At 40.6% G+C, this 23760-nt stretch overlaps 1 protein-coding gene across 8 annotated transcripts in view; it reads right to left on the reverse strand.

Annotated features, from left to right (window-relative positions):
* Positions 1-22959, reverse strand: part of tjp1b (tight junction protein 1b) — a 54438-nt gene extending 31479 nt beyond the window's left edge. For 6 of the 8 annotated variants that reach the window (XM_079684065.1, XM_079684058.1, XM_079684061.1 and 3 more), the window contains exons 1-2: positions 22465-22958; positions 15972-16122 (exon numbers count right to left, since the gene is read on the reverse strand). In XM_079684065.1, the coding sequence (XP_079540191.1) occupies positions 15972-16122; positions 22465-22616 (303 nt within the window). In that variant the 5' untranslated portion in view covers positions 22617-22958. Of the gene's footprint in view, positions 1-3768; positions 3910-15971; positions 16123-22464 lie in introns of those variants that run through there. The other 2 variants (XM_079684064.1, XM_079684062.1) reach the window with 2 other exon arrangements.
* Positions 22960-23760: the final 801 nt, after the last annotated feature.

Raw genomic sequence — 23760 nt, forward strand, 5'->3', positions numbered from 1 at the left:
CACTACTTTGAGCCAGCTACGATGAGGTTTCAATTTAAAAAACGAGGATGCCAGCGGCAGCAATGCAAACATTACTTGATGTGCTAAACATTGAGTATTAGATTTTTGTTTAGCCAGTATGATAATTTGCTTTCATTACAAAGATAGCTGTCATATTAGTGATGCTAACAGTTTCTGTCCAACAGTGTAGACCTGGTACATCAGGTTCCTCAGACAAGAAGAATCCCACCTTTTGAAGGGCACATACTCTGTTGCTTTTCATTTTTTATAACACGTTTCACAATCCATGTTGTGTTATCATTTGTCATTATTACAGTGTGGATTTTCACGGATAATTTCCCACAAAAGAAAATAATCTAATTCAAACCCTGAGTCTATTTGTGGACTGATTTGTGGGCTGTAGTCAGTGATCATAGCCAGAGCACATGGAGCTGGAAATCAGGAAGTTATCAGTGCCCCACACGGAGCACATAAGAAGGCAGGAATGTGCTGATAAGCTGAGCCTCTGACCTGCAGCCCGCCTCCTCCCCGTCACTGTGATTGAAATGAGGATGACGCAGCCCATGAAGAGCCATGATGATAAGGGATGTTTCTGCACTATACCAGAAAGGAGGTTCACGTTGAAATGTGATTGATGAGAGATTGTGCAAGCCTCCTTATCCTGATAATTCCACACCCCTTTCAAAAAGGAATTTACGATGGACTTGATTTACACAGGCAAGCTTCTGTATTACTGGAGCTATAAACATAATGTATATGTGCCATTTGTTAACACAGAGACCTACTGTACGTTCAGGACATGGAGGTTAATGTCATATTTTTAAAGAAGTGTTTGCTAGGAAGTCTTAGCTTGGCCATGTACCAAAGCAATGACCTTTCAATGTTTGAAGCAACTATCAATTCATCTTTCAGCAACTCAAACCATCTCCAAAAACTAGCCTAAAACGAGGTAGTATAAAATATGTAAGGAGCCAAAGAAGATAAATCGATGGATATCAACTATTCAAATCCAGACCCAAAATATGTAATTGACCAGGTTTATCAGTAGGTGTCTCTACTTTGAATTATATTGTTTCAATGGTTTGTTTGTAAAGCTTAAAAAAAATAGGCAACACAAAAATATATAGTGTCAGTTTATGATATACATGCTGAGATCTGTGACTTTATTGGGCATTTCTCTATTTAACTCTCTATGGAACCAGTTAACTTATAATTCATCTTGAGCCAATAGAGAATGCAGAGTAACATTTGAGTGGACTTAAAGAGGGCGACAGGATTAAACTGGGCTGCAAAGCAGAACAGAAATCCTGCTAAATTGAAAAAAAAAAGGATTAGATCTATTAGCTGAAGCAGGGCGAAACAAGGAGTGTCAAAAGTTCATCTCGTTCCGAAGTTACACCTCTCATTGGATGAAAATATCAGAGTGATTCTAATTATACATAATAATCTTTGGTGTAAGCAGTGATATAGTGCTTTAGGAGAGTGAAGGCTAAGTCATTAAATCATTTTCATTTTTATTCTAGTGGCACCTCAAGGCTATCACTATCCCATGCTATCTTCACATCCTCACACCAATATGTAGGCATTGTTTTCCTTCTCACAGTTAGACCACTAATCTATTCAAAGTGAAACCTGAGGACATTCTCTTTTATATTCATAAAATAGGCCATGTTGTTTGGAACGTGTTTGCATAGATAAGGTTTAACAATATAGTAGTCTCAACATTTGATAATAATGCAGTAATACAGTCTCGTGAGTTTTTCTGTAATGTAGGTCTGTTATAACCACATAACCAGCAAGAGATAAGCCTCTTATTTCACTCCGTTTCTAAAATACACAGGACTACGAAACTGCAGTCAATTTGAACTTAAGTAGGCAAAATATCAAATACATGTGTCCTTTAAAAGCACGATGACTGCTGATCCCATGACAGCTTAGGTCAACATGATTTACAGGCCAACATGTATGGCTGCCCTTGAGCTGCAAGATATTGTCTTCGTCTCAGGGGACATGCTTTCAGACCCATCCCCTGTCTAACACTGCCATCTGAATTTTTAAAAAACAGTTTAATTTTGCAATGAAACACTTAATGGCTGCCACAAATATATATGTGTACCAACCTCACTTCATTTGAAAGATCTGTTGACCTGCTCAGCTTCAATTTCATAAACCTGTTTCTATCATGAGGCGAGTGATGACATATTGAAGTCATTGACTCAAGCTCTTACAGAGTACAATACAGAGATAACCTCCACTAATTCATGATACTTTCATTGAAAGATATACCAATTATACTTTGTATTGAATGTATCTTATTGTTAGAGAAGAAATGTAATGTTTCTTTATGCTTTAAGTAGTCATTTGGCGTCCATTCAATTTGAAACCTGATATCACTCCATTATAGAAACCAGACAACTAAAAGAAAAACAAGAGACAACTCAATTCTATGAGCAAGCAATCTACCTCTAATAATTCACAACGTAAGTGAATAAAACATGAATGTTGAGGTAGGCCATAATGACAACTTTAAGAGCATATTTAATACCGGACAGTATTCATGATTCTGACATTATGTAATCCAACCCAAGGATGTGAAATACGTTTAATATTCATGTATATGCAAATCAGGCAAAGTTTTTCATCGTTTATTTCTCACATCATTCAAATTACTTCAGTATTTACTTATCTCTTTTGTATCTTTTAAAAGGAGTACATATATTGAAACCTGCTAGATAGTATCTACTTTACACCTGGTATTCATCTCCGGGCTCATAATGCTTTACTTTTGCAAATCAGATAAATGGGAAAAGACTATGAATGTTGTATGTTGTTTGACCATACCAGTTGTAGTTATGACTAGTTAACAGCAAATGTAACGAAAAACGATAACTATCTACAAAACAATACTGTCCAGTGTTGACAATATTCAACAGGTGATGACTGGTGCTATTTGTTCAAGTTAACAGTATCCATCCCTTATGTAAATAGTGAGATGTTTATCATAGATGAGCTATAAGCTAGCCTACGGGAAAACCCCCAAAACACAGCTGACATGACGCTATTATGACAGCTGGTACAGTGTCACCAAACTAACAAGCTAACTTTAGCCAACTGCTACCTAGCTTCACCAAAGACCCACATTGGGTTTACAAACGGACCATCAAAACAAAGGTGAGCCACCGCTTGACCTTCCCTTTCCATTAAAAACCAGGATATCATATGTGTAGCAGCTGACCTCAGGAAACCACTCCCTGCTTTCCCTCTCTCAGTCTGACACTTTATTAATCTTGTGCCCCCTTTATACCCTCTTGGTCAAATCAACCCCCTAGCTGGCCGACATTTTGTTCCCGCAGCTAGGCTAGCTCATCCCGGTTAACGTCACCTGGACGCTCCGCGCACTTGACATGGGAACAGCCGGTGATGACAGCTCCACCGCAGGGCATGTTGTGACTCCATATTGCCGCTTATGCAAGCTCCGCGGAAATAGGGCACCGTTATTCACGTTTTCAACCAGAAGATAACGTTAGCATGTTGGGGCAACTAGCTAAACACCTAGCATTGCGCGTACTGTAGATGCAGTTCGCTAGCACTGAGGGAGCGGAGTTACCTCGGTTATCGCTCGTTCCCGCAGACACACATCCAGTCAGCGCCTGCGGCTACAGAGAAACACTCTCTCTCTCTCTCTCTCTCTCTCTTACTCTCTCTCTCTCTCTCTCTTTCTCTCTCTCAAATAACGTACTCACAGAATGATCGAGAAACCCCATTCACCTTGTGTTTAAGCAATGCTCCTCCTCACGGCGTGCTTGTGATAATCTGACAGAAAACGGGAATGAAAAGGTCTTCCTGGTGTGGCTCCAGAGCAGCTGCCGCCGCACTGCAATGGCAGGCAGTGGATGAAGCTTCTCCCCCCCTCTGCTCTCACACTTCGGCTGCCGTCACCGCCGCGGTGACAGTGACAGGTTCGCCTGGAAGAAACCATTCCGATCTGTCCGCGGGGGGAGGGGTAGGGATGCAGAAAGAGGCTGCAGAAAGAGGCTGTCCACAGCACCGCAGCAGCAGCATCAAGCGCCATTCCAGCGTGAGAACAAGCGTTCATCGGAGAGGATGAAAATACACCGAGGAAGCGCTATCAGCTCTTCGAGAAAACAGGGGAGCCCACTATTTATATGTAGGAATGGATGCGGCGGTTATCATAGTGTCATTTGAAATACTCAAATTAATAAGGAAAACAAAAATAATGCCCAAATAAAAATAAAAAAGGTGCAGAAGTCTATTGCATTGCATTGCAGTAAAGACCCAATGCATGCTTATCGTCCACATTGATGGCATCCTCACTGCGGAATATCACAGTTTCACATATTAGACCATAATATTGAGAAACGAATATTACAACCACGTTAATTCTAGGGTAGGTACGTTTATGAGTTGTGAAAAAAATATTTCGACCAACTAATGTTTGATTTGTGGACTGATGACAGGAGTCCGGCATGTAGGATTGACATAGCTATGGGAATGAAAAATAGATTTGCATTGTGTTTTGGTTAATAAAAGTATTTTCATTGGTCAATTTTGTGCAAAACAATAAGCATCTTTTTTTTTAGTGTGGGTGGTAATTGGATGATCAGCAAAGTAATTAACAGCTTAATCACCCAGAAATATTTTTGATTTGATTTAGATTCAACAATATATCCAAACATATTGAATAATCTATATGTTAACTTTACATGGGCTACTAAAATAACTTCCTGTTCCATGTTCCATTTTTGTATCTATTGCCCCAATAGTGCAGTATATATTTTTTAAGCTAGACTGCAGAAGGCCTAAGAGTCCTAAGTGGACACAAAGCCTTGTAAGCTTTGCCTTTGCTGCAAGTGACGTAAGGGGTTATAATTTATCTTTAAAGAGCTTTTAACAGACATCCTGATCAAACAGAGAGCTAATAAATCGGTTTGAGGATCAGAGAGCTATCAAGAGCTTTGTTTGCAGTGAGAGTGAAACTACATTACCCTCATGCACCATAAGAGAGGGGTGTTTGAAATAGTTCTTTATATTATAACTTTAGCGTTATTTGATCATCTTTGAACATTTGTTTTAACAATATATTTCATCCAGGTTCTGAACAGCGCTGCATACTTTAACAAACTTTCTAGAAGCATACTTATTTATTTACACCTGGTATGAAAACTTTCAGCAGATACAGCAGACATCCTGATTATTTCTTCACATTCTGAAGCATTTAATCTATTTGTCAATTAAAAATAAACTGATTTGAGACATTAACTTCCTCGTGTATGGAAAGCCTTAATATTGATTTCACAGATCGAATTTCAAAACTGAGGCGTTTGATTGATTCAATATTCTCTGAGACAAAAGGCTGGACAAGGACAAGTTGCTTTAACACTTTGTGCCTTTGTGTGTGTGTGTGTGTGTGTGTGTGTGTGTGTGTGTGTGTGTGTGTGTGTGTGTGTGTGTGTGTGTGTGTGTGTGTGCGTGTGCGTGTGTGTGTGTGTGTGTGTGTGTGTGTGTGTGTGTGTGTGTGTGTGTGTACGTGCATAAAGAAGAGAACTATATTTATTTCAAAATGATAACTTCCTGCAAAATATGCTGTGGTGGATAAGGATTAGAGGCCCTTAATGTGGAAGATATTTCACTTTGATGTTTTTTGATTTGAATGCGAAAGATGTTGCGAAAAAAATAATCTATTCGGATATCACTTTTAACTACCGCAAAACTCCTTACAGGGAAAGCTGAGTTAGGCTACTTAAGTAGTAATGACATGCTGCATAAAGCCATTTAAAATGCAGAAGATAGAACTAAAATCCACCCTACAGTCACGATGCTCAATACTCCTTCCCATGGGGTATACGGATTTAATCAATATACAGTAGAATGTAAATTGTGCACTGCACCAAACTCCACTCTTAAGACTCCATCGCATGCACTTTAGTTTTTTTGTGCTAGCCTTTCCTAGAAGTTCCTAATTCTTTGCAGAACCTTTACTTGTGCATTTTATCACTTTGAGATTGTGTGACCGTTCTTGTCACCTCTACCTCTGGCACTAATGAGCGCAGGAGAAGATAGGGGCTGAATGTAATGCTGGAGGAGCACAGAGGTCCCACAATGTTGCTGACGTAGGGAGACTTGCCGCAGATTTCATTGGAGGATCTGAAGGAGAAGAGGGGGGAGGCCGGGGCCTCTTGAATCGAAGAATGCGAGTTGTACAAGGTCATAAGAATAAGGAAAACATATATACCCTGTGGAAAAACAAAATATGATGAGTAGCAGTTGTAAATATAGCAACAAGAAAACTGCTCTGAAAACAGTGAATGTGACCTGCACCTCCACGTTTTTGTTGAGTGTTCAGTGATAGTGATAACATGCAAACCTTTGGCAGTGTGTCAGGACAGTATATGTCACTGAGCACGAATGACGGTTTGACGACAGCATTAATCATCATGCATCGCGGTATTAAAACTAGCTGAATGCACCCCCTCTGGAACTGCATGAATGTGAAGTTGTTTACAGTCTGCATGAAACTAAACTGGCTCTGATGTGAGTTTATGCTGCTTAATGTATCTCTGTTGAAGCCCTTGAAATACCCTCTGTTAATGCTACAGCAGTGTTTCCATCACTGGCTCCAACAGCACAGAGGGAGTCTCACATGCCGTGCAACAGAATTATGCAGGCCCTCTCCCCCCATCAGCACATTTCAACTCACAGACAGGATCCAAACCAGAGTATAACTGCAAGAACAAATCACACGAGTGGGAAAGCAAATTAGAAATTCACAGCAGGTTGGCTTTTAGAGTGCTCTGCCCCTGATGGCGAGTGAGTCCCCTCTCAGCTGCACAGGTCAGGAAAACAGCCTACTAAGCAAAGGTTGGTGTGGCTATCTATGAGCTTTAATGACTGCAGCTATCAAATGACGTGACAGACGTTAAACATAGCACTGCAGCAGAGGAAATTAAATGCTTTTGTCTAAAAGCAATCTGAGAGAATAGATTTTGTTATGTGACTCCGTGTTGCCAAAGCTGCAAGATGAGATTCAATACTTTGTGCTACTTATCTTGTTATCCAGTCTTTGGTTTTACAAATTGGAGTACATCAAGGTAATCTCATAAGGGAGTGAGCTGGCTACTGTACAGAGGCTTGTATTTCTGAGATTTCTGTGTCGTCCTCTGTCAGTATCACTGACCTCTACCATGAGAGAGCAGCACACTCACTTGACAGCCAACCCATTTGCTCAGGACAGAAATTCCTTACAGGGGGTGTCATCATAATATCTCACCATTACATTTATTATGTGCAGCACATTCCGAGCTAAGGACAGAGACAAGGGTCTGTGATCCAGCAAGCACAAGATATCTTGTAAAGTCAGCACTTATCAAAAGGTGCTTTATAGAGGAATGAAGTGTGACCTCGGTGAAGCAGAGTTGAGGATGTACAGCAGTGAAATGCAGTTGCAGCATGCAGGAGGCACAGTTTGGCTGCAGCCTCCTGATCTCCGTCCAGCTTATTAGCGGCTGACTTTACAGCATGTGATTGTAACACCTGTCCTACAAATCTTTAATCTGGAGTTTAACATTTAGACTCTGAATTAAATGCAGCTGGCTTTAATTTCATATTTTGTGCACTCAGATGTTATGTAAGGGCCAACTAAAGCAAATAAACAGCTTTTGCAAAGGACTAATTTAGTTATTTTATGATTTTCTTTCTTGTAATTCAGATGGAATGAATAGTTTATATATTTTGTGCAAAGAGATGAATGTTTGTCATTTTTTGTGATGCACCTGCCGGAGGGGGTATGATGCAATTCAATTATTAAATTAGTATAAGTGTCCAAATAAAAAAATATCTGTCTATCAATTTGCAACATTTATAGCACTAGATTAGTATTTTACAATAAGGTAGGAAAAAGGATTACAAATAAAGGTGTACAGGATGATTGCCCAAACTAAAATCTATATTTAAATAAAATCTAAATCTATGTACAGGGAGGAAATACATATTTTCCAAGATTCCCAAATGAACCTGTAATCTCCATTATCTCCTTTTTTCCCACCAACAGCTTGAGAGCTCAGACATAGCATGTGACATGAAATGACCTCACATCCCGGCGCCGCGTATCATGGGACATCAGGCCTCCAAGCGCCAAATCCTCCCTGGATCAAACTACAGCATCATGTACAGTTGCAAAGAAGCAATTGCCTAAGTATGTTTATCCCAGGAGAGGAAGCACTAATGCTAATAAAGATGAACAATTCCAATCAGTTAATGTGGATACGCGTATGACAGAGAGGTCTTTTATTGCAAAATAGTGAGTTAGGAATCATTTTGCTTTTGAAGACTACACCATTTTGCAGCAGTAATCATGAAGCTAATAAAAGGGAAGGGAATAAAAGCTTTTTAGAGCAGCAGGATCCTGATCAATGCGATTGTGATTTCACAGACAGCTGGAAACCATGACTGCAGAATAATCATCTATGTTAATTAACCATAAATACTCTGCAGCTCCTTTCACATAGACATCTCCAAAACCTCAAATGTTGTTTAAAAAAGCACAATATAAAATGATGCAACCTACCAGTTAAATTATTAAGGAAGTGGCTGTATATTTTTTTAATTTTCCATTAAGCAGACCTCTACATTACTTTGGATTAGTAAGAGGTTATCTATTCATTGCTTCTTCCCAAGAGAGCCCCTTTGGTCAGGATGAGAGGAAAGCAATTAGAGGCATTGGTGGGGTGGGGGGGGGGGGGGGGTTCAGGTGCTCTCTTCGGACCGGGCCGAGGGGCATTGTGGAGGGCAGGTGATGGGGTTAAGGGAGACAGGAATGAAAAAGGGAGAAAAATGACCCAGGGGTAATTTACCGCACTGCGGAGGGAAGCCAGACAATGCCATAAATCTTCAACGCTTCTCAACTCAGCTGGAAATTAATTTTTCATCACAACTACAGGTGGGCCCATTGATGAATATAATAGGAAACCACTATTATGTGGGGAACACTGCAAGGTTGCCCCCTGTGCAGCACAGCAGAGGAGTGTGAGGTTAAACTGAATGAATGCCTGCTGGACTTCATCAACCAGATGAGCATCAAGAGTCTTCACAGTGTTTCCCATTGAAGCAGCAGCACAACCCACCTTTCTTATTAACATGAAGCTGAACATTCATAAAATCCCATCTGCACATGCAACCCCTCCTTTCTGTGTTATTGCATCAGCCATGCAGACATGGATGTTTCTCTGTGTTCCTGGACATATAGGTAGTAAAACTCTGCCCTCTGCAGGACTCCAGATGAACATTATGTATCTGTGTCGAGCATGGTGCATGTCTGCAGCCCGGCAAGAGGAAATCTATAAGAAGAATTATTCATGTGGCGTGAAACAAGCGTGAGGAAAGTGAATTTGCTTGATTTCAACCCTGGGTGGCTTATGGTGCACGCGTGATCTGATGGAGAGAGACACAAGAAGGAGCCGAGGTTGTTCACCCACGGGTCTGCCGTGATGGGATGCTCCTGAGTCTAAACAGCATATGGCGACTCTCTGGGCATCAACACACATCCTACATGTCCAGCATCACAGCAGGCTGCGTGATTCACACACTAACACAGCAGACACACACATTTCTCAATACACAACATGTACACTTCTTCCATTATTCATTTTCAAACACAGCATGTTAGCCAAATATAGCACATGGGAATAAAATGTGCTTTGAATTTGTTTGTGTGTTCATACATTTGACTCTTAATGGATCTCTGTTGGGTTGTGACATGTTTAGTTTAATAACATGTAAACCAGTATTGTCTGATTTGTAATTCAAATGATCAGCTTTTACATCACATTGCATGTTGCTCATTAAGGTAATTACGATTTTATTTCTGATAGAAATAGGAGAACTGAAACAATAATTCAATTAATTAATTAGTCAATTCACAGAGAATTACTCGTCGATAATTTGGATATCGACTTATGGTTTTAATCACAAGCAAAACCTTCATCTTTGTGCTACCAGCTTCTTAAATGGGACAATTTCCAGGTTCAATCAAATGTATATTATTGTAAATTAAATGTTTGGTTTTGAATAATTCAGAAAAAAGTGGGCATTGTGTTTAAAGATGTTTTTAAAAAGTATAGACGAAACAACTAATACATAAATAAGGAAATTATCATCACACATTTTTGGTTGCAGCCCTAATTAACAATCTACATTCATATTTTGGATAAAGAGATGTCCAATCCTGGATATAATGTTATATATTTGTTTGAGACAGCAGATAAATGTAGGTAAATCTATAGCCACCTGTAAAATGTCATTTTAATTAATACAAAATATACCCCCCACAAAAACACTTCATGGTCACCTGATGATAATCCATCACAGGAAAAAGTAATCTAGAGAGCGACCACGACTGAGGGCATCAGATCCTGCGATTGATTAACTTGTCTTAAGGGACAACCTTCCCGGTGTTTCATTCTTCATGCTTGACTTCCCCACCAAGGCCTCCATCTTGATTCCTACAAACATTACATCATCATGTTGCTTGTCCTTCACTTGACCCCACACTCAAGGGCTGAAATTGGGGGATAGCATCAAGCCCTCCTAAAAAATAAGCCTACATTATAATGAAAGCTTGTAAATTATTATTGGACTGGGAAATATTGTATGTGAAGTTGGTTAAGTTCTACATTGTCACTATTCCTCGGCTCCGGGTGGTGCTTACCGCCCAGGTCTCTTCTCCTGACATAAATCATGCCCGAAAGTCAATAGAGTTGTTGAGATTTATGTGGGTTTGAGTGTTCTCTCTTCAAAATGATTTGTTGTAGATGGGAGACACAAGCCCGACCATAAAAACAATTCAGAAGCACCAGTCATTTTCTTCAGATCTTCGACAACCAAGGTCTCTGCGGTTTATGGCATCCTTTGAGAAATGAATGAGCGCGTATTCTGATCCAACTTTGTTACTGAAAGCAACAGGAAATCCATTTGAGGGCGTCCTGACTAATGGATATAATGTAAAACTGAACAGTCACCATTAAACACACTGAATAATCACGCATTAAATATTAACATAGCAATTACCCACTTTCAATTGAATTTATTTTTGCTGCTGCAGTGGCTGCAAACTCAACATTTTGCTACAAGACACACACACACACACACACACACACACACACACACACACACACACACACACACACACACACACACACACACACACACACACACACACACACACACACACACACACACACACACACACACACACACACACACACACACACACACACACACACACACACACACACACACACACACACACACACACACACACACACACACACACACACTCACACACACACACACACACACACACACACACACACACACACACACACACACACTGCAGAGTGCCTACAGTTACCTGCCATATGTCTCATCAGAGGACACATAGGCAGCCAATGCTCCTGAGTCAGAGCCTCCAGAAATATACTCAACATCTGCCACCCCCTCCTCACAGCCTGTGAGATCAAACACGCAACCTTCACATGCATCACACATGACCAGCTCCACCTAAGTGTCACACACAAACCCCCTCTATCACCTCCAACCCTCCCCCAAGCTTGTAACCTAAGGACCAAAAAAAAAAAATCATCCATGCGACTGTGTTACATAACAGACCTGTCTTACCAAAAAGAAAATCAGCTGCTGCCCCCTCCCCCTCCTTCCAATAAGGCCTCCTACTGTAGTCGTGATACATCTCCTGCACCCACCCCCCACGCTCTGCTCCCCCTCCCCTCCGTCTCTTTCCAAAGGCCTTGTAGTGTGTCTCACTCAGGTCCGGCTTCCACCTCCACGCCTTCAACACACGGGAACCATCTCTCTCTAACCGGCCCTGAATATGCAGATTGGTTAATTCAGCTGCAGTTGCTCTCTCCGTAAATGCATCTGCAGCACTTTCCGAAGACTGAGCAGCGAATAAATGCTTACGCTGGGGCTTTTTTTGGTGCTGGTTAGGGGGGGAGTGCCTCTGTCCACGGCAGACTGCAGCCAAGGATGGGATTTTAGATGTGGGATGGGGCGAGCAGAACAAATAAGAGATTAAGACTTTGACCAAGGCAAAGCTCAGCACCCAGTTGGGGAGCGATCCTGATCTGTTATAGAGTCATTTGTTTAATTGTGCTTTTCATCTTGGCTTAGTTGCATCTGCTCCTGCTGTTATACTCTAAGCTTCTCTGCAACTCACCTGGTTATAGCCTCTGCAGCAAACATTCCTTTAACATTTTTCAAAACAGCTGAGTGGGCAGGAAAAATACTGCATTAAAAACCAATCTTTCCCTAAATCAAGGCTCGTGAAACAGAAACAGCAACCTCAGTTTAGCATCCCCCCTGCACCATGAGCGCTGTGTGTAAAATATGTTTTTCCCATTTTTATGATGGAGTGAAAAGCACATGACAAACAAGCTGCATACTGAGGATCATCTCAACATTGATCCATATAAAGCACACATTGCAAGGACGGCGCATCCCCTGGGAAAGGTGACAGTGACAAGTAATATTTATTATCATTAATGCCCAAGGTTGTGTCTTTAAGTACAACACAGAAAAGTCACAGAGTAGTTGGTTGTATGAGATTAGTGGTGTGAATAATAATAGGATTTGTTTGTTAGAACAGATGGACTAATGCATCTCCCTACAGCTTTAAGCAATGCTGTAAACACTGCTGCTTCGCAATGGGATGCGGTGTTGATGATGAACAGAGAAAAAGAACTCCCACTAAACACAAAGGCACCGGGTGCATTAAAGACTCTAGTTTCCCCCCCTTTCCATCTCTGTTGTGCTTTCTGCAGCCTTAGCACTAAAATCTGATTCAAGCTTTCTGTGAACAAGTGCAATGCTTGCCAACACAAATGACAGCGAGAGTGGGACAGGTGCCAAAGTCCTCCCCTGACTATCAAGAGAGAAAAGCAATCAAAAGAAGCAATCGATATAAACAAAGTCCTAACTACTATTGATTTTATAGCTCCACACTGATGGGCAATGATAGCTATGGACCTACATTCATACACTCAGTTGATTAATATCTTCAGTTTTCGGTTAAATCAGGCGACATGTTCTGTTGGAAATGACCGCAGATCCCAGAGGCTCAGAGGCAGTGTTGTGTCTGTTGTGACATTTTAGTGGGATGCAATGGAAACTGCTCCTCAGCTCAGCATCCTGCAGTCTCATCACTCACTGTAAGGCGGACCGTTACTTCCATCAGCTGCATTTGAGTTTGGGCAAGTCAGCAAGTTTTCCTCTAGTGCACACACAGCCTGTACAAAAGAAATATACCGTGGAAAGCCAGGAGCCCTGAGCTGGGCTCTCAGTCTCTGGTGAGATAGTGGCCTCTGAGTGGCATGCCATGAAGACAAATGACATCAATGTGGTGAGCCGCTCTCGGTGACTTACCGGGGAGGAGAGGATGTGAGTGACACTACACTGCATTTCTCTCAGGTGAAGGTTTATGATGCTGTGTATGGCACAAAACCAAGGCCACCATTAATCAGTCAATTACAACCTAAAAGCATCCAATGTTGGGTTTACTAGATGGGAAGCAAATGGTGACTTTGTAATAACTGAATAGGTCTTTTGTTCAATCAATCATTTTATGCAAATGGGCTTTGCCGGAGTATTTTCAGAGTTTTTAGCCTTGCTAGTTGAGTGGCTTTAGGGATGGCAATGTCAGTCTGTTGGGTCACTCATTTGCATGAAACAGAAATGTTTAAACAAATATTGGAGGTCTTGCCATTACATTTTTAGCAGACTTAATATTCTTCAGAAAATGAATCCAGCAGTAATGACTTTTGTGATCCCCTCCTGGTTGACCTTTTTTGCATTTGGAAAAATTAGATTAGTATATTTACTGCTTTTAAATCCGACACATTTAAGTATATTGCCCAGAGGATATATCCTACTGAATTTGGTTATTCCTAGTAAAATAAATAACATCTAATAAAGTGATTGGCACAGATGATGTGGTCCCCTCACTATCTGCAAGGTTGACATTTACGACTTTGATGGAAGTGTCTCAACTAAATTAAATAAATTCAGACCATATCACATGAATTGTAATAACTTAAACAATAACTTCTCAGATTTTCCATCTAGTGCCTCAATTTGGTACGAAACATTAATTAGATTCCCATCAGCCTTAGCTGTATTTAGTGCTGAATAGCAAATATAAGCAACATGCTAAACTAAGATGGTATCATGGTTAACATTACAAAATATTTACATCAGCGTGTTAGCATGCAGCCTCACAGAGCCCCACGAGCGTCTGAAGACTCCTCGCCTCGTTAATAAATCAGAGAGTGGCTTCCAGCTCTGCGGCTGTGACACACAGCAACGCTAAGCTGAGAGTCGTTACTTACACACGAGTTAAAGATAAATCCTTGAGGTAAGCTAAATGGTATTTCAAAGAACTTAACCATAGAAACTATGAAAACATATGTATGTCTTCGAGGCAATGACAAATGTTCTCTTATGTTAACCTTGCTGACCAATGCATCAATGACTCAACCATCTCAGTGATTTTTGTGATAATCTTTAATGAGATGGAACGTTTGAGCTGAAATCACAGTAAGGTTATAGTTGAGCTGTCAACACGATTATTCCCCCGAGCCTTAAACCCTCCAGCAGTCTATTGCTCTGTCTGGAAATAACAAAGTACGTGTGTTTTACAAACATGTCTGCTTTGATCAATGCACATCAGATCTCTGAATTTAAAACACTGCTTTGTAAATTAGTATGCCTTTTGAATCTTAAATCACTCATCAAAGGATACTTCATGATCATTTAGTGTGAATATTAAGACTATAAATAGGTTTGCCTCAGCATTTGGGAACATTTGTCGCCATCAAGACACTTGTTTTCTGAATTTGAGTATGGGTGAAATATGCATTTCCTTTTTCAGTTAAATGTGGAAACACACATTTTTGTCCCACAGTAGAGGAATAGTTTGACATTTGAGGAAATATAAAAACGAGATGATTGACACCACTCTCATGTGTGGTCAATATGAAGCAACAGCCAGCAGTTAGCTGGTTCAGCTTAGAAAAGAGGCGGAGAACAGTGGGGAAAAGCTAGCATGGCTCTTTATTCAATACTATACAAGACTAGATCTGCTCTTTAGCACCTCTACAGCTCCCCAAAAAACGCTTAATAGTTAATTGTTTTATTAAAAAGTGTAAAACCCCCAAAAATACAATATGTCATTGGCTGTGAATTCATATTTAGTGGAGCGCATCCACAAATGTCAAACATTTCTTTAATTATGTAAAACATTGACATGACACAGGAACAACTAGCAATCCACATGCATACAACTTCAGTAAATGAAGGTCCTGTGGAGTGATGCAATATTACCATTTCAGGGTATGTTCCTTTAAGTTTGACACATTTCAATAAATAAAGCAAACTCCATAGTAGGGCAGATAATGCAAGGAACCATAGGACTTACTAAACGGTCAGCAATGTGTGCAACTTGCAGGAGACGATTCTTGATTCCTATATCAATTCTATAATTCCAAATCTGCTGCATATCTTCTTTATGTGGTCCTCAATGATACTTTTTTGTCATATCCTGTTTATCTCACTGTGTGTATGCCTTTACTCTAAACAAAAAAACAAATAGTTACTTTTTGCAACCTATTGAGATGTAAGCTTTGGTGCATGGTTTGATATATTTAAACAATAATCCTGTGGTTTCTTTCAGTCACTTTTTATAATCAAATACAGAGACAAATTATTTATCCTGCAGGATATTCTCGCGTGACATGTTTGTATGTGTCAGTACTATAACCAAATCTATTTCATCTCAGGACTGTGACTTGTGTGTTCTGTACATTTTGATCATACATTATAGTGTCTGTGGTTAGGTGATACAGATCTTAAATGCATTGCGTTTTACTTTACGTCAGTTTACTTACGTTGGAGTCCAGGAGGTCGAGTGAGTCCAGGCTCTTGCTCCTGTGAATGCGGCCCTTGATGCGGCGGAGGGATGGTTTACCCTGAATGGTGCTCACTGAGGAGGCTCCTGTGATGGAGCCTGCGGTCGGGCTGGGGTGCTGGGGGTGTATCCTGAGGTCAGTGAGGAGGAGGTGGGAGGAAGAGGATGATAAAAAAAACAAAAAACACTACATCAGGGCAAGTAAGTCACATCCAGAATTGTTGAATGTATCACAACAGGACACAATGCCATCGGCAAGACCGAGGAAGAGGAGGAAGAACATAGTGGTTATGTTTCTGCCTCTTAAAAGGCCAGAGTCGCCCGCTGGATAAAATGGTATTTAAAGAAATCTATAATTGGATTTAATGTCGCAGAGAGCCCTGTAGGGGAGCGGGTTGGGGCTCAGGAAGCACTACAGCTTCAGACTCTGAGGGCCAGAGCTGCTCTGAGGCCCCGGCAGCCAGACTGAAGCTGGGTCATGCTGAGATGTGGGGAGGAGGCCCACTTGGCCGACCTATTACCAATACTCTCAGGAAATGTTTCACCCTTCACAAATGACATACTTAAGCAGCACTGTAGGAAGCCTGTTGACCACATCAGAACTCTCCACCCCTCATTTCCTTTCTGTTTTCCATGGTTGTTTCTTAATTTCTGTGTAATGTGCTGTTTGCCACAAAGTGAATTCTCCCCATAGGCATGAAAAAAGTGGGAATGATATGAATAAATTAGTTTATCAATCCAACTACTGCAGGGTTAATTTACAAGACTTATCTATCTGATGAGAATGAAACATATACAATATGGTGGTATGACTTTGATAACACACCATTTATGAATTGCGTAACTAACTGCCTTAACTGATTAAGGATCATTAATATCATTGATAACTAAAATATTAAGCAGAGTTGGATGGACAAAACTGGTTCTATTAAAAAAGACACATTGGGCTTAAGGGAAATTGAGCATTTCTCACCAACATTACATTTAATGCAATTGTGTTAATCAATTGACGGTCTCTTTTTTCTTCATGTAATACAGCAAAAGCTGTTTCCCATAAACACACACTGCGCATTCAACAGTGTAGTTCAAATTAACTAACTCATTCTCTTCTTTTCAGTCTTTTCTATCATGGAGAACAGTCGGTCTGAATGAGGATTTACCTAACACAATATTCAATGAGGGAAAATCCTGTCTACACAGTTCGACTCGGGACAGTGGGTATCCATTAACGTGCGCATCAGCGGGCCCAGAGGAGCTCCTGAGGTTTGGAGACTCAGTGAGGGTAAATTACAAGAGAAAGGAATGAACAAAGATGGGAGGAAAGAGCACATCACCTTCCCCTTTCTCTTTGCATTAAGTCAATAGTTGCCTGAAGCGATGCAAGGTGCTTACTGGCTGGAAATGCAAGGTAAAAAGCCTTCTGCAATACATGCAGTCAATTACAAGCAACCTGACTTTGTTCTCATAAACGATACAGCAAACATGACTAATGAGAAAGCAGCTTGGACTGTTTCACTGGCCCGGTGCAGTCCTGCGCATTCAGAGGCTCATTTCTTGGATGTTGATTCGGAAATGGATTTCAGCCAAAACACTTCAGGCCACAAAGGCAGAACGTAACGTAGTGCCAGCAACTGTGCCGACTCAGATATAATGTGCAGTGAATGATTTCACGTCGCTTTTGTGATGAATTCTTCTTCTCTATTAAATATTCAGGTATTATGTGTTTCTCTTGAGGTTCAGGAGAATACATAAAACTGTGGGACTGAATATTAACATCATCTTTTCATTTTATCACAATAATGGATGAGCGCCATTTGGCAGGTGACCCAAAACCATATTGTCAGAGCTATGGAACATCAAAAGAAAATGTCATGTTAACTTTTTATGACACATTTTCCGGAAACAGGATATAATCTTAGAAGATAGTTCCCTTTGTAAAGTTTGAGTCCACTTTATGTCTGACGGCTTTATAAAAAACTATAGCCAGGAGACAGTAGACAGAATGGTACAGAAAATAAATGGTTAAGTTTGAGCATAAAGACTGGAAACAGATGGCTCTGAAGGGTAACACAATCCTCCTAACAGCACCTCAAAAGCTCACTAATTAAAGCTAAACCTTGTTTGTTTAATTTGTACAGAGTATAAATTAGTTTTAGTTTCACAGGGGGTTATGTGCTGGACTATTTTTCGCCCCGGTGCAGTGACTTCAGAGAGTCTTGTCATCACTGTTGCCTCTGCTCCCAGCCAAGAAATATTCCCAGCAGTTACTCTCCATAAAATCACAACTTGACGCTTTTAAACTTTGATTAATGTACGGATTTAACAAACACAATATAATGTGTAAATTAGTGAGCGTTGGAGGAGCTGGTAAGCAGTTTTTGTTAAATCTCGGCACACCCAGGCTCTCTGCTGTTTCCAGTATTTATTAGGCAGAGAGACATGAGGCAATAACTAAGAATAATACTGAGCTACTTGAAAAAGCAGGGTGTACTGCTTGGTTGATTTCACAGTGTCAAGACTTAAGGATACAGTTTATGGTTTAGTAATGTGCTAAATAGGAACGTTGATCCTTTATTTGCTGTTTTGTTTCAGCAAAGAGCAGGCGCTTAATGTTTGAGTTTACAACACAATAACAGTGTGTTTGACCCTGGTTTGATGATGGCATTATGTCTTGGACCTCATTGAACGAAGAAATATCTGCTTCAAAAGAAAATAAAGAAGTGTGGTAATGTAGTTCACAGATAAAGTAAGGTCAAGCATTTGATGATGCTATTACAAAGAAAGGATGAGGGACACACACACATTACTCAGTTGCAGGACTTTATGCCGTCCCTCTGTTTCCCGTTCGCCCGGAGTAGCATTCAGGTACGATTAGTTGAGGCAATAACTGCTACTGCTTAATCAGCAGGTCAATAGGCAATGTTACGCTTCATTCCCCCCATCTTTCCTCCTGCTAATATAACACTTAACAAGAAGAGCAATCCTGACCAGAGACTGGTACACACACAGACACAATAAAACACATAAAGACACACACTCATAATCAAATTCAACATTGTTCCTCGCCCTAAATTAGTTACTTCTATTCTGTAACCAGCTGGGCTGTTTTTGTTTTGTTTTTTTGTCATAAAGATGCAGGTTAAAGATAAGAGGAAGCATTACATAAACACAATAGACTTGTTGTAATATCCCTGCAGGCTTGCAACAGAGTGTAAAGTTCATTAAGCCAGGTTAATGCTAATCTTTGGCTGTGTTCAGTGGGGAATGTGTTTTTAAGACTCCAGGCAAGATGAACATCTGTTTGCAAAGACTAATCCTAATTTAGAAAGCTGCTGCTGCTATTCAGTTTGTATCAAAGGCAAACGGAGCTGTGCCTGCTCGTATTTTGGGAGAATGTTGATGCACATGGCGCACAAGGTTTCTGCTGGGAGGATGGTGTAAGTGTTCGGGCAGAGCCGTGTGTAATCTCATCGCCACATGCTGAGAGATCAGCAAAACAGGAAGCAGCTCTGATCATTTGATCAGAACTGGGACAGAGTCAACTCTGCAATTACGTAAAGAGCAACCTTAAAAACAGGATGCTAAAATCTGAATTCAAATTCCATAAAGCATTTTCCGCTGTTTAAATCTGTGTCTTTCAGAGATGTCAAATCCTGTTTTATGCTAACCGTGTTTTTGAATGACCTAAATGTAATCTGCAAATACATAGTGCCTATCCAAATCCTTGGGGGAATGTAGAGCGGACAAATACAACATCATTATTGTATTTATGGAGCTAACATAGCAAACTTGTATTTTTTTCATTGCTCAGATGCAGCACTGTGTCTTGAGTATTTATTTTTTGTATTTGTGTATGGCCACATATTGTTAACGTGGATTGAGTGGTATTGATCTTAAAGGTCATTTTAATTAAGTTACCAATATCATTTGTGGAAAAAGGTTAAACCAATAGAGCGTCCTGCTCCTAAGTCCGGGCAGAGACAAAATGAGGCATACTAGTTTCTCACAACAACCCATAACGATTCCAGGTTTTATGTAAGAATATGAATAACAACTCAAATATGAAGATCTACAGTATACAAAAGATAGTTAGAAATGTGGTGCTACATGTCTGATAACTATAAAAACACTTGACGCATGCGCATTGGCTTTGATACTAAATGAATGCAGCATTCGTTGAGTGTTTAATGATTCATGAGGTGTCGAAACATGCGGCTGTATTTCACCTGAAACCAACATATTTAAATGACTTGTTATAAGGTTGACAATGTCACTAAGCTGCATTTAAGCAAGGTGCACACTCATTGTTTTACAAATCTCTATCTATACAGAAATGGCTAAAAACTATTAAATAAGGAAACTGCTGACTATATAAGATGCCAACACTTTCATTAGATGGACACTTCTCGTGTGTAATGTCATATTTTGTTGTTAAATATATAGTTAAGAAAGACATCTGAACAGCCTTCCTCTTCTATCACCATTTATAAAAGGTTTGCGCTGATTATTGGGTTTAAATTACCTTACCAATTTTCGCCAGTTGTGTGTCATTTTCTTTAAATTATGTTCTGTTTAATTTAACATTAAAATATAAAAATCACAGCAACGTGATTTACAAAATGGTTGTATTTAGCGGAACACACATCACATAAATGAAGTGAAACATGTAAAGATCCCTGTTATGGTCCTTTAAATTACATATAACACTAAAATGTTTATGAAATAGAACACATTATGGGTAAGTCAGTTGGTGGATATTCTGCTTTAAAATCTAACTAGTGAAAAGAAAATCCATTTAAGGTCAGAGCTCGCTCTAAGAATTACATAATTAGGTTAGCCTATTGTATCAGCGCACTGCTAAGAAGAGCTCCTGCGAAAACCCACTTGCATATGGAGATGAGAGTATCAGATCAACAATGGCAGAAGAAACATGAAAGGAGTCCTCCGTCTCAGTGAAATTCCCTTTCTTCTCCTCAGGGAGCAATTAGGCTATAAAATGACTAAGCAATATAATTAGTAAAACAGACCAAGAGATTAAAAAAGCTGCATATGACCCCTGGCGAGATTACAGCAACGCTTTGATTTTGGTGACATCACCACTTGGAGTTTATACCAGATGGTGGTCATGTTCTTGTGAATGCTAGAATCAAAATACAGTTAAGATACAGTAAAACCCTTTATCAAGCCATTAAGACACCTCATTGTAGACACATTATTTGCATTATTTAAACTTGGAGGTATTCACATGTTATATATAATTCAGGTTGTGGCTGTGCGGGTGTCAGTAAATCTCCTTTGATCATGATAATCTCACTAAAGACAATATGACCCTCAAGAGATTTTCAGCATCAGTGTTATGTCCTTGCTTCAGAGGGAAATGGTTTAGTTAGGATTTAAAGAGGTGATGATAATAGTTAAGCCTCTGATACACTGGAGCCACGCCAGTGTAACTGTATTATGTGGTAAAATGATCCACACCGTGCGATACATTTTGAGTTTGTGTTAAACACTTGCTATCAGAGTGCCATTGAGCCTATTGACTCCTAATTAACCATCTTTGCTTTCAAACAAGATGGTAATCCGGCTGTAATTAGGGATACTATGTCACACACGATGCAGCCTCAGCAGCAATCTGCTTACAGCGAGGAGAAGGAATGAAAGGAGGCCTGTCTTAAAGTAAACAAATGTACGAGGCCGCAGGAGGAGAAAGAGGGACAATGAGAGGTGGTCAATGCGATATACTGAGGCACACAGAGTAATGAGGACACTGAAGAGGTGGAAACACAAGACACAAACACACATGCTGAGAGCAGAATATGGGTGGAAAATGTTTTAATAGACATGGCAATGAGAGGTGTACAGAGGCCTGGCTGCAGCACAGGAAATAAAAACAGGAGAGGATCATGTTTCATGCTTTACATTTTATTAATTAGTTACAACACACCAGTGGGGGTAAGGAAGAGAGAAGGAAGGGTGATGGTTTACCATGGTTAGCTTATTGAGGATGACATTTCCAGTGACAGCAGCCATATAATAATACATCCAAAGCACATGAAGTTGGAGGCAAAGAAACAATGAAAAGGCTATGACATCACCCATACGCATTCGACTTTACAAACTGATGGAGAGGAAGGACACATCTACAGCCATTGGACTAAGTGTCACACGCACACATGCATGCACACAAACACCCAGCAGTTGCCTCACACTGTGTATCGACCTCAGTGGGGTTTATGATCAACATGGTGCAGACCGGCCGCAGTGGCTGAACGCGATATTATGTCATGTTGGAGAGTGGGGTGCAAACCGTGGATCCGTGACCCGCTCATTTTTTAGAAGAGATGTGTGAGGCGACAGCTCGGCTTATCACAGCACCCCTTTTTTATTTTTGTATCCCAACCTGCATTATCATCATCGCTATCATCATCATCATCATCATCATCATCATCATCCGCACCAAGATTCATACTCACCACATATGCTTCCTGGGTGGAAGACAATGTTCTTTGTTGGAGGCGGTCACCCCCAGAGCCAGCTGCATAACAGTAATGTATTTCTGGTAATTCACCATGGTACTGTCCACCGCTACAAAAAATCCAACCCAAAGAAAAGCACAGGTGATCATATATTTCTTTATTCCCTGGCATCCGCCTCCGCTGCGTCTTCCATGCTCAGCATCACAACGCCATTTCCAGCGCTGAAGGACTGACAGTGAAAACACTCCCCAAGGAGCAGAGGAAGAGGTGCCGTACCGCTGCGACCCATGTCTGCAATGACACCGTGTTTTAGCGCTGATCCATCCGATGTGGGGTTTCTTCGCGTGTCTCTCTGTCTCTTGTGTGAAAATACGGTCAGGATTTGGACATTATTCTCCTTCCCTTCCTGCCTCCTCCTCCCTCCTATCCAGGGCTGGAAACACTCTCTTAAAAACGCTGCAGCGTCCAGGCGTCCGTGTGTGTGAGGTAGGAGAGAGAATTTGTGTACAGTGTAGTCAGAGGGGAGGAGGGACAGCAGAGGAGGAGGACGAGGAGGAGGAGGAGGTGGAGGAGGAGGAGGGGAGGGACCGATTGATTTTGAAAGGGACTCAGTTGTGGCACATCTGTTTAGGAAGTCTATGGTTTGTCTTGAATTACTTGTCAGCGAGGGCTTATTTAGAAAGTTAATTGTTTTTGGGTCACACAATACTTCCTGGAACAAGGGATGACTAACAGGGGTGGAACTAGAAAGTCGGAGCCCCCTTCCCATTACCCCTGTTTTTAATTTCCTGTTTTCTGTCGTTTTTTTCAATACATTGAAGCATGTCACAGTGGTTACAAAAAAAGCAATGATGCATTAATTCAGTTTTTCTGCAGTGTTTTTAGTGCAGATTTTGAATTTATTCTAAAAAAACGTAGGAGAGAAACTTCATCCTCAGTCATGCGTATAAATTAACTATTTGATCCATCAAGCTTATTTCTAATTTTGCCCTCAGGTTATAAGAAATAGATAGCTTCATGGAGAGCGACGACATTGTCATTAGTAACACCTGTTCTTTCCGGGTAAAGACTGCTGTGAATAATAAAAATAAGCAGTTGCTCCAACATCTAAAGAGGACATATTCTGCTAATTTTCAGTTTTCATATATTTATTTTCTTCATACTGTCAGTGCTGCAGCACCTCTTTTCGCCCTCTGTCTGAAACCAGAGCCCAGTCTGCACTGATGGTTAGCTGGCCGGCATGGTTGTGATTGGTCAACCAGTTAGAGATAGCAAAGGGGCGGGCCTTTGCCT

Source organism: Notothenia rossii (assembly GCF_949606895.1).
Source record: "Notothenia rossii genome assembly, chromosome: 5".
In the NCBI taxonomy this organism is placed as follows: Eukaryota; Metazoa; Chordata; class Actinopteri; order Perciformes; family Nototheniidae; genus Notothenia; species Notothenia rossii.